Raw genomic sequence first — 10,521 nt, 5'->3', positions numbered from 1 at the left:
CCCCCCCCCCCCCTGCACCCTTTCACCTTGTCCCAACTCACGCACCTCAACTGGAAACGAGGTCAGGACGGCGGCGGTGCGTGGCCGCTCGCGGTCGGGTTCGCTGGTCGGCGGCGGGCAGAAAATCCCCATTGCGCTGCGAGTCAAGACGCTCACCGAGCCGCGGCTGCTGATCAACATCCGAGCCATCCAAAAGACGCTGCAGGCTGAGGATGAGGACAAGGCGCGGCGACTGCAGCGGGAACAGACCGAGCTGCGGAATTTGAAGGAGGAGCTGACCAACTCGATCAAGCAAAACTACATTCTGGAACGCGACAACAAAGAGATCGACTCGCGCATCGGGCTTCTTATCCAGAACCGGGTCACTGTGCAAGAGGTCATTGCCCAGACGCAGCGGATGGCGTCGTCGGCGTCCGAGGTCTCGGACGCTGCGCTGCCGCAGGCCAAGCGCGAGCTGTACTCGTCGCTGTTCTACTTGCTCCAGCGCGAGCCCAACTATCTCGGCATCTTGCCCAAAGTGGTCAAGCTCTCGCAGACGCCGGCGTTTATCCAGGCTGTGGCCTTTACGCTCTTTGGTGATCAGTACTCGGCCCGCGAGGAACTGCTCCTGCTCTCGGTTTTCCGCCGCGCGCTGCAGGAAGAGTTCAACGAGTCGACGTCGATGGGCTCGCTGCTCCGCGGCAACTCTGCGGTGACCAAGATGATCCGCGAGTACACGCGGCGTGATCCGGGCCAGGCCTATCTGGAGAAGACGCTCTCGGGCGTGCTCGAGGCGTTTGTGGCGTCAGACCCCGAGTCGTTTGAGATTAACCCGGCCAAGGTCGCCAAGAAGCTCATCAACGAGGAAGAGGTGGCGACCGGGGTCAAGTCTACGCTCGCCGAGGTGCCCGAGGCCGAGCGGAGTAAGGACCCGCGCGTGGTCGCCGTCATCGAGCCGCGCATCCAAATGATCATGGCGCAGTGTGAGGTGTTCATGAAGCAAGTCCTCAGCTCGCTCGAGGACATGCCGTACGGCATCCGGTGGCTCGCCAAGCAAATTGCCATCATGACACAGGAGCGGTTCCCCGAGGCGTCACGCAAGGCGCGGGCAACCATGATCGGTGGCTTTGTCTACTTGCGGTTCATCAACCCGGCCATTGTCACGCCCGATGCCGACTCGTACAAGCTGGTCAAGAACAAGCTCACCGCCAAAGTCCGGCGCAACCTCGTCCTCGTTGCCAAGGTCCTGCAGAACCTCTCCAACTTTATCCTGTTTGGCGACAAGGAGGCGTACATGCTCCCGCTTAACGCCTTTATCGAGCAGTACACCGAGCCGCTGACCCAGTTCTTTGAGAACTTGACCGACGTGCCCGAGCTCGAGGAGTACCTCAAGCTGGACCACCAGTTTGTCGACGTGGCCTCGAACCAGACGCCAACCATCACTATCTCGCTCAACGAGATCTACCTCATCCACGCTCTGCTTGCCGACAACATGGCCGAGGTGGCCGGCGACCTCGACGACCCGATCCGCGACATCATGGCTAAGCTCGGCGAGGCTCCGCCGCAAGTCAAGAACTCGCAGAACGAGGCCGTCGTTCTCTCGCTCGTCCCGCCGCAGGGCCTCTCCTACACCGACACTCTCGACGAGAACGCCGCCGCAAGCAACTTGTACGATGAGACTAAGCAGGCAGTCCAGGAGCTGCTGACCCGGCTCGACTCGCATGCCATTCCGTTCTCCATCCACCACACGCTCGAGACCCTCATCGAAGCCGCCCACGAGTCACTCCTCCGCGCGCCTGACGCAAAGCTTGAAGCCCTTGTCACCACCATCGAGGACAAGCTCTCGGCGCTCGAGGCTGAGGGCGTGCTCTCGCGCAATGACTCGCACTCGCGCATGCTGGAAGACATCTCGCGCGAGACCGAGAACCGCGCCTCCTTTGAGGAGTCGCTCGCCAAGGATCGCGCTAAGATCGAGCGCACCCTCGAGCGTGTTCGCTCCCACCACCAATTCCTGCTCTCGCAGCTCGAGTCGTACAACCAGTATCTGCAGAACGTCCGCTCGCAGCCGTCCGACGCCGCCGGCAAGTCCAAGTCCAAAAAGAAGAAAAAGAAGGACAAGGCCGGCGCAACCGTCGGCCCGTTCAAGGTCTCCCACGACAAGCTCCTCAAGGACGGCGTCATTGCCGAGTCGTTTGTGCCCGACGCCCGCCGCAAGAAAACCGTCCTCGTCTTTTCGTCTGATGAGCCTGGGGTCATTGTTTGTGCCGCCTATTTTCATGGCTTTCCCGTCGATCGCTACCAGTTTGAGCTCGAGGACCTGCTTGAGCGACAGGAGAACGACGAGCGGGTCATCCGCCTCGAGTACGTCGTCCTCGACCTCAACATCTTTCTGCACACCATCAACAAAATGTTCGGCTTTTGAGCTCGGGACCGGTGCTCCAGCTCGAGGTAAATCGCTGCCTTTACACCTCACTTGCGGTTGGCCTTGCGCTTGGCCTTGCGCTCGGCCCTGCGCTTCTTGACCCGCCCGGCCTTGCGAGCAGCGCTCACCAGCGCGGCGTCCTTGTCCTGGAGAGCGGCGGTGGGAACCGAGGAGATGGCATCGCGGCGGCGCGGGACCTTCTTCAGCGAGCGGCGCAGGTCGCGGCGCGGGCGAGCGAGCTCAACCATCCAGTCGGGCACGTCGCCGCCGGCAGCGCGAACAATGGTGGCGATCGGCCGGAGCATGGGCTTGTCGACCTCGGTGAAAAAGGTGACGGCGCGGCCGGTCCGGCCGGCGCGGCCGGTCCGGCCGACCCTGTGGATGTACTCAACGGTCGACGAGGGAAAGTCGTAGTTGACCACGACGGCGACGCCGGCAAAGTCCATGCCGCGTCCCATGAGCTCGGTGGTGATGAGGAACCAAATCTTGCCGCGCCGAAAGTCGCGCACAATCTCCTCGCGCTGCGGCGTGGTTTGGTCCGAGTGGATGACGTCGACCTTGATGTCATCAAACACCATTTCCTGGTACAGCTCCTTGGCGCGGTCTTTGGACTGCACAAAGATGAGGACCGGCGGAAGGACGCCGCGCGCCACAAGCTGCCGCAGAGCAAGCAGCTTGCCTTCCTCGCGTCCCACAAAGATCAGCTCTTGCGAGACAGACGAGTTGGCCTGCATGCGGGCGCCGACCACAACTCGGACCTCGTTGACCAAGACCGCGCCCGAGAGCTCCTCGACGTGGCTCGGAACGGTGGCCGAGAAGAACGCCCGTGAGAGCTGCAGCGACGCATTGTGCTCGCCGCTGGCCTCGGCTTCGGCGCGCTCGTGCTGCTTGAGCAGCGTAAAGATGTCGTCGATCTGCGAGATAAAGCCTTCGTCAAAGAGGCGGTCGACCTCGTCGAGGACAAACCAGAGCAGGTGCGAGATGGCGACGTTGGGGTGGGAGAGGAAGACGGCGCCACGCCTGGGCGTCGAGACCACCACGTCGACCGCCGCCACAGGCTGTGGCCCGCTCAGCCGGAGCTTATGGCCCTCGGTCACCCGCAGCCGCTTGCGCCCAGCTAGCTTGACAAACTCGCTCGCAATCTGGGTCGTCAGCTCGCGCGTCGGTGCCACCACCAGTGCCATCGGGTAGCACGTCTTGCCCGAGGTCTTGCCGTCGGCCACAGCCTTCTTGATTCGCTTCGACCGCCGCTGCGCCGCGTTCGACAGCAACTTGGCGATGACCGGGATGCAGAACGCGGCCGTCTTGCCCGACCCGGTCGGGGCGCAGGCAAGCACGTCACGCCCGGCAAGCATGACCGGAATGACCGACCGCTGAATGAGCGTCGGTCGGCTGTACTTGGCGGCAGCAATGTTGGCCAGAATCGGCGGCTTCACCTCGCCCTCCAGATCCTCAAAGTACGAGATCGGATGCGGTGCCGAGTCGCCGTATACCGTCACCCGATCCCCTGCGCCCGACGAGGACGAGCCAGAGCCAGCAGACGAATCGTAGTCGGAGGACGAACCGTAGCCGGAGGACGAACCGTAGCCAGATGCCGATGCCGATGCCGATGCCGAAGAGGGCGGCGACGATAACGATGGTGATGATGACGACGACGACGACGACGAAGACGACGACGACGCCCGCTGAGCCCGCTTTGCCCGCTTGGACGACTTGCCGCCGTCCGATGGGGATGAGCTTCTCTTCCGCTTCTTAACCTTCTGGTGGACAGTAGAGTTCGACGAGCGGCTGTCGGTCTTTGTAGAGCTGGCTGATCCCTTGCTCTTGCCCTTGCCCTTGCCCTTGCCCTTGCCCTTGCCGCTGGCCTTGCCTGTCTCCTTGACCACGATCAGCCCATCCTCACCATCCATGGACGACGGACGGGAGGAGCGGGACGGGCGAGCTGTGCCAAAGAAGTCAAGAGCAGCAGATTGGACAGAGAGTCCCTTGGCAACATTGCTGTTGCTCCTGGCTGTCTTTGTCTTCCCGCTTCCCGCGAGAACCGTACGCCAGGCGTCAGCTGGTGGAAGGTGTCCATGCTGAGTTGGGTGTCTCCGCCGCTCTCGCTCTCGCTCTCTCTCGCCGCCCTGCTGCTGCCGTCATTTGTCGCTGATGCCGAGTACCCGCAGCCTGCAGCTGATTCGATCGATGATTGTGATGGAAGGAGGAGAGGTGGAAGGGGAGAGGGGGGAAGATATGGAGGAGGGGGAGGGGGAGGGAGGGGGAGGTTGGGTGGCTTTGGATGTGTTGTTGGGCGGATGGTGGTGGGGGTGGTGGCGGTGGTGGGATGGAGATAGTACGTCGTCGGGTCTCGTGGAACGCGCAAAGAGGATGGTTCATTTCATCCTCGGCAAAAGGACGAGATGAGGGGTGGGGTGGGACTAGGCGTCGGCGAGGGGGTTGAGGACGGTGCGGGTGAGTGACTTGCCCTCGCCCTTTGCCACCATGACCACGAGTGATATCCGCAGCAGTGCATCGTCGTCAGCAGCAGCGGCGCCAGTGCCGGATGCCGAGGTAGGCGCAGCAGAGCCTTCATCCATGTCGCCCTTGGGAGCCTCTGGTGCCGATCCATGGAGAGTCAACCGGAGCAGGCCCATGTTGAGCAGACGCGATCTCTTGAAGCCAGACAGATCCATGCCCTCTGAGGCCAGCTCGACCGAGATCTTGGTGCCTGCAGCATAGTCCCTCGGCCCCAGCGTGTCCAGCTCGACTGAGGCATGCTTGCCAACATGATCGATCTCGTAGCTGAGCGACCAGACGCCGTCGGTGATGGTCACCACCGGGGTGAAGTCGAGGACGAGGGTAAGGGCGTCCCCAAGACCACCGCATACACCTCGCGTCACCTCTAGCTTGTCCACATGTACAATGGTCTCTTCGTCGCAGTTGGCAGTCATTGAGTTGGTGGTGGTGGCGGGGTGAGGTGTGGCGTGGTGGCGGTGGCGGCTGTGGTGGTGGGCGGTGGGCGGCGACAGGCGACGGGCGACGGGGGGGGGGGGGGGGGGGGGGCGGTCGACGAGCCGATGAGGACACAAAGGGGATGGCAGATGCTTTATCAGTTGGTCTTGGACTCTTCGTTGGCAATCATGGCGGCATTGACCGCAGCTTGGATGTTGTACTTGTGGTAGGTGTCGTAGCCGGAGAGGATGGAGATGGCGGCCATGTTGAGAATGATGTCAACTGAGATGGCAAAGTCGTAGCCGCGCTTCCACTCGAGGGTAAAGCCTGCAGCAAGGCCGAGGCCAACCAGATCCGAAGTCAGCTTGGTCCGGTCGACGTTCTTGTTGATCCGCCGCTTGACAATGACGGTAAACTTGGCGTCGGCCGGCTGAGGGTGATGCTCGAGCCAGGCGGTGAGGAGCGCGCCGGTCTTGGCCACAATCCGCTCCAGCTTGGGCTTGGTCGTCACATGAACAGGAACGATGCGCGAAATGTACTGGGTGCCGTTGACCGGCGCGGACGCGATCGCGTCAAAGCAAAAGTTGATGAACCCGTCCGGCTGCGCCACGAACGGATCGGTTGGCTGCGTGCCAACAAAAAACGTACCCTTGACCTTGGTTTCCAGATTGCGGAAGGTCAGCTTGTCCTTCTTGGCCAACGCCTCAAACTCGGCATCCATAGCAGCCTCGAAATCGATCTCGCCGCCGTCATCGTTGTCCTCCTTGGCCACACTCGACGGGGCACCAGCCGAGCTCGGCTTGGTGGCCTTGCTGTCGTCTTTGCTGTCATCGCCGCCAGCTGTCTGATCGCGAGGCACAAGCGGGAGCGGATGCGCCTCGGCCCAGGCCTTGCCTTTGTCCGACGCCACCCAGTCCGCATACCGCGAGTGGAGATAGGCCTTGCCCGAGCGGACAGCGAGACCCATAACTCCAGTCTCGCACGTCATCAGCACACCATGATCTCCATCGGCCCATTCTTCACGAGCACCACGCTTGCTCTGTCACGCATCACCACCACCACCATCATCATCATCATCATCATCATCATCGTCATCATCATTCCCAAGCGTCGTCGTCCCGTCACACCGCAAGGTCGTCGCAACCACAAGCAGCAGATCCCCCGCCCCGTCGACCACCAATCGGTAACAGCCCCATATCACAGCATATTGCAGCATGGCACCATCCATCCATCCATGATTACGTGAGTGACCACCAGTGCGCCATTCAGCCCTCCCGCCGTCTCCCCTCGCACTCGGTCACTGTCTCTCTTGCCGGCAGCACCCCGCCCATGACTGCCTCACCGCTTCCCTCCCTCTCTTGGCCACATACCTTCCCCCTGTGTAGTAGCTCTTGTTGTGCTTCTTCTTCTTGCGGGCAGGGCCACTGCCAGCTGGTCCTCCTGCTTCCCGCTTGCCCTTGTTTCCACCAGATGACGACATGGCGATGAGTGTCCCCTCTCCGGGCCGACTACCGGGCCCGAGCTCTTGTCCAACGCAGCCACCACCCGATCGAACTCGCTGCAGCACGCACCCGCCATCAAACCCTGCCAACACCATACACAGCCAACACATACCAATAGCGACCATTGTGGTGCGCCCATTCACCCTGATCGGCCTGGCATCCGGCTGCCCGACTGGGCTGCCGGCCAAGCAAGCCGGACGAGTGAAAGCCGACCGATCGAACTCGCTGCAGCACGCACCCGCCATCAAACCCTGCCAACACCATACACAGCCAACACATGCCAATAGCGACCATTGTGGTGCGCCCATTCACCCTGATCGGCCTGGCATCCGGCTGCCCGACTGGGCTGCCGGCCAAGCAAGCCGGACGAGTGAAAGCCGACCGATCGAACTCGCTGCAGCACGCACCCGCCATCAAACCCTGCCAACCCCATGCACAGCCAACACATGCCAATAGCGACCATTGTGGTGCGCCCATTCACCCTGATCGGCCTGGCATCCGGCTGTCCGACTGGGCTGCCGGCCAAGCAAGCCGGACGAGTGAAAGCCGACCGATCGAACTCGCTGCAGCACGCACCCGCCATCAAACCCTGCCAACACCATACACAGCCAACACATGCCAATAGCGACCATTGTGGTGCGCCCATTCACCCTGATCGGCTTGGCATCCGGCTGCCCGACTGGGCTGCCGGCCAAGCAAGCCGGACGAGTGAAAGCCGACCGATCGATCTGTGGCGGAATGGCAGTGGTATCTTTGGCGGCTGCGCTGGCAGAGGGCACCCGACTATGCGCCGGTCGTTCTCACCGTACTCCCCCCTGGTGGGAGGAAGCGTGGGGCATCCCCACGCATGCGACGGACTGGAGTGGTTGTTCCTAATGGAGGAGAGGGACAGTCCCGAGGTGGAGGAAGACCACCCGCTCCCCGCACCCGCAGCTGGCACACCACCCGCAACCGCAACGAGGACCACCACCTTCGCGGCCAAGGCCATCATCATCTGGTATGACACGACCAAGGACGGCAGAAGCAAGCTATGCAAAGCCTCTGCGCATGCGCAAGCAAGCAGACTCCAACCCGCACAAGAAGTACTACCATGATCAAGAGGCTCAGTTTGAGGAGATTCAGGTACGTTCTCGTGTCCCCCCCCTCCCCCTCCCCCTCCCCCTCCCCCCCTCTCCTCCCTCCGTACCACTGCCGCTATCGCGCTACCCTCTGCTGGCTGCTCTGCTCAACTTTGCGCCGGTCAGGCAAAGAGTTGGGCACTGCGGAATTGTCCCGTTGGAGGTTGCCCTTTTTCAGAGACTGGCGGTTTTCGGCAGGGCGAGGTGCGAGAGGCGATGTAGACCGATAGCAGACGATGTGTTGTGTGGTTGATCGATCTCTGTGCTGCACTCACTCTCGCTCTTGCTCTGATCTGGTGGGTACGACACCGGTTGCAGCGGCTGAAACGGCGGCTCAAGGAAGTGGTGCTAGAGCGGAACGAGGCCAGGACGCTGCAGAAGCAGGCCGAGGAGGAGACGCTGCGGGTGCGGCGGAAGCTGGACGAGGTGCTTGGCGCCAAGCTCGAGCTCGCCCCCGGCGGCTCGACTCGTGGCCTTTCCACCATCAAGCGCGAGCAGCGGCTCATTGTCTCGCTCAAGCGCAAGGTCAAGGAGCTCAAGCAGGAGCTGAAGAAGGCACGCCAGCAAAACGATGCGCTCTCGCGCGATGCGCGGCACGTCCGTGTTGCTGAGCTCCAGATGGAGCTGCACGCGTACTATGAGGAGACCCGGCGGCTGCAAGCTCTGGTCGACGCCGGCCACGCCCACAGCGGCTGGGCCGGTGGCCGCGCCGGTGATGAGTCCGGGCCGTCCCCGCCCATGTACGAGGAGGCGCTCGCCCGCAACAAGGAACTTGACGAAGCACTCGAGGTGGCTGTCGACAAGAACTACCGCCTCAAGAAGCTGTGCAAGAAGCTGCAGGCCCGCCTCCTCGAGCTTGCCGAGGAGACTGCCGACGCCGACCGCTCGCGGTCGTCGACGATGCTGCTGGGACCCGAGGCCGCTGCCCTCGCTGCGCCCACCGACACCGAGTACGCCAACCTTGAGGCCGAGTACAACGAGGTTATCGACGAGCTCGACGAGCTCCGTACCCAGGCTGCACGCGATGCCGAGGCCATGGAGTTTGAGCTGGAGTCGTTCAAGTCCAAGCTCATTGCCGCCGAGTCCACCATTGCCCAGCTGCAGCGCGAGTCTGGCGAGACGCTCCACGACGCCCAGTCGTCGGCCAAGCTCCGTGCCGAGCTCATTGCCGCCCAGCAGGCCGCCACTGATGCCCGCACTCACTCCAGCTTTGTCGAAAGCCAGGCCGCAGACCGCAGTCGGGTCCTCGATGCCCAGCTCGCTTCCGTCCGCTCGCAACTTGCCATTGTCGAGAGCGAGCGCGACGACGCCCACCGCAAGCTCGACGATGCACTTCGTTCGCTCAACCGCGAGCGCGATGCCCATGAGCGCGACAACAAGCTCCATGCCAAGGAAGTGGACGAGCTGCACGAGGCCAAGGCAGAGCTTGAAGCCAAACTCGAGAAGGACGAGGAGACCATCGCGGAGCTGCGGAGCAAGCTTGTCCTCGCCAACTCGGTTGGTCTCAACGTCTCGTCGGTGGTCGGCAAAGCGGACTCATCACGACTGGTTTCGATGAATGGTGGCGCCAACGACGCGTCGTCACCAGCGCGAAGCTACCCCAAGGGCTCGCTCTCGCACTCCGAGTCGGACATTGTTTCCGCCTCTGCCTCGCACTCGGTCAATTCGCAATTGCACTCGGGCCCGGTCGCCTTTTCACCGCGCATGTCCACCAGCTCTGGCTCGTCCGACAACGGCCCGAGCCACTCGGCTTCAGCCTCCGCCTCGGACGCCGACGATGCTGACCGCTCACGCAGCAGCGCAAGCCGCAGCAAAAGCGAGTGCGAAAGCGGGAGCCGCAGCCGCAGTTCATCATCCGCAGGTGTGGACGCCAACGCCAGTGCCGACGCCGACGCCGACGCCAGGGTCTCGGTTACTGTCGAAAAGTCTGCATCGAATACTACAGTCGGCGGCGAGGAGTCGTCTACCAAGATTTCGGTCGAGGTGTCGGCCTCCGCTTCGGCCTCCGCATCCGCATCAGCCTCCCTTCCTAAGCCCGATGCCGAGCCGACCGTGACGACTGCAGCCGCGGAAGCCAGCGCAGATGCGAGTGGAGATGCAAGTGTAGATGCGAGTGCCGAGGCAGACGCAAGCGCAAGCGGGAGTCACGACCCGCCCAAGTCGCCACTCGCACTGCGGCGCGGAAGCGGGTCTGCTGTCCTCGACCAGGCCGACGGACTGTCGACGCGGTCCGACGCGCGTGCAATGCTCCGCCGCCGGCAGGATGTCGAAGTGCTGCAGGCAATGGCCGCCATCCCCATCGACGTGGTCGACAAGCTGCTTGCGGCGGACGCTGCCGAGCTCAACTTTGACGACTTTTGCACCGCTGTCGCCAACTCGGCACTTGGCTCAGCGGTGGCAGATCCGGCGGTGGCCCAGTCGATGTTCGACATGGTCGATGCCGACCACTCGGGTGGCGTCGACAAGAAAGAGCTCGTGGCTGTGCTCGCCGTCTTTTCGTCGAACGAGGACGTCGATCGCAAGCTCAAGCTTGCCTTTGACGCCTACGATGTCTCCAACGACGGTT

The 10,521-nt window shown here is 62.7% G+C and overlaps 4 protein-coding genes across 4 annotated transcripts in view; 2 read left to right on the top strand and 2 right to left on the bottom strand.

The window, feature by feature from the left end:
• AMSG_06913 (RasGTPase-activating protein) overlaps positions 1-2,451 on the top strand; it is a gene marked incomplete at its 5' end in the record, with an annotated part of 2,636 nt that extends 185 nt beyond the window's left edge. Inside the window, one exon of the mRNA XM_013901508.1 lies at positions 67-2,451. Within this exon, the coding sequence (XP_013756962.1) occupies positions 67-2,401 (2,335 nt within the window). The 3' untranslated portion in view covers positions 2,402-2,451. The remainder of the gene's footprint in view (positions 1-66) is intronic.
• Positions 2,449-4,311, bottom strand: AMSG_06912 (DEAD box polypeptide 52; the record flags this gene model as incomplete). Its single annotated transcript, XM_013901507.1, has 1 exon — positions 2,449-4,311. The coding sequence occupies one exon, from the start codon at positions 4,309-4,311 to the stop codon at positions 2,449-2,451; it is 1,863 nt and encodes a 620-aa protein (XP_013756961.1).
• Positions 4,312-5,490: 1,179 nt separating this feature from the next.
• Positions 5,491-6,815, bottom strand: AMSG_06910 (uncharacterized protein; the record flags this gene model as incomplete). Its single annotated transcript, XM_013901506.1, has 2 exons — positions 5,491-6,372; positions 6,706-6,815. The coding sequence occupies 2 exons, from the start codon at positions 6,813-6,815 to the stop codon at positions 5,493-5,495; spliced, it is 990 nt and encodes a 329-aa protein (XP_013756960.1). The 3' UTR covers positions 5,491-5,492.
• A 911-nt stretch (positions 6,816-7,726) lies between these two features.
• AMSG_06909 (uncharacterized protein) overlaps positions 7,727-10,521 on the top strand; it is a gene marked incomplete at its 3' end in the record, with an annotated part of 4,261 nt that continues 1,466 nt past the window's right edge. Inside the window, exons 1-2 of the mRNA XM_013901505.1 lie at positions 7,727-7,959; positions 8,274-10,505. Coding sequence (XP_013756959.1) covers positions 7,837-7,959; positions 8,274-10,505 — 2,355 coding nt within the window. The 5' untranslated portion in view covers positions 7,727-7,836. The remainder of the gene's footprint in view (positions 7,960-8,273; positions 10,506-10,521) is intronic.

Source organism: Thecamonas trahens, assembly GCF_000142905.1.
Source record: "Thecamonas trahens ATCC 50062 unplaced genomic scaffold supercont1.29, whole genome shotgun sequence".
Classification (NCBI taxonomy): domain Eukaryota; order Apusomonadida; family Apusomonadidae; genus Thecamonas; species Thecamonas trahens.
This window is presented reverse-complemented; position numbering and strand designations above follow the sequence as displayed.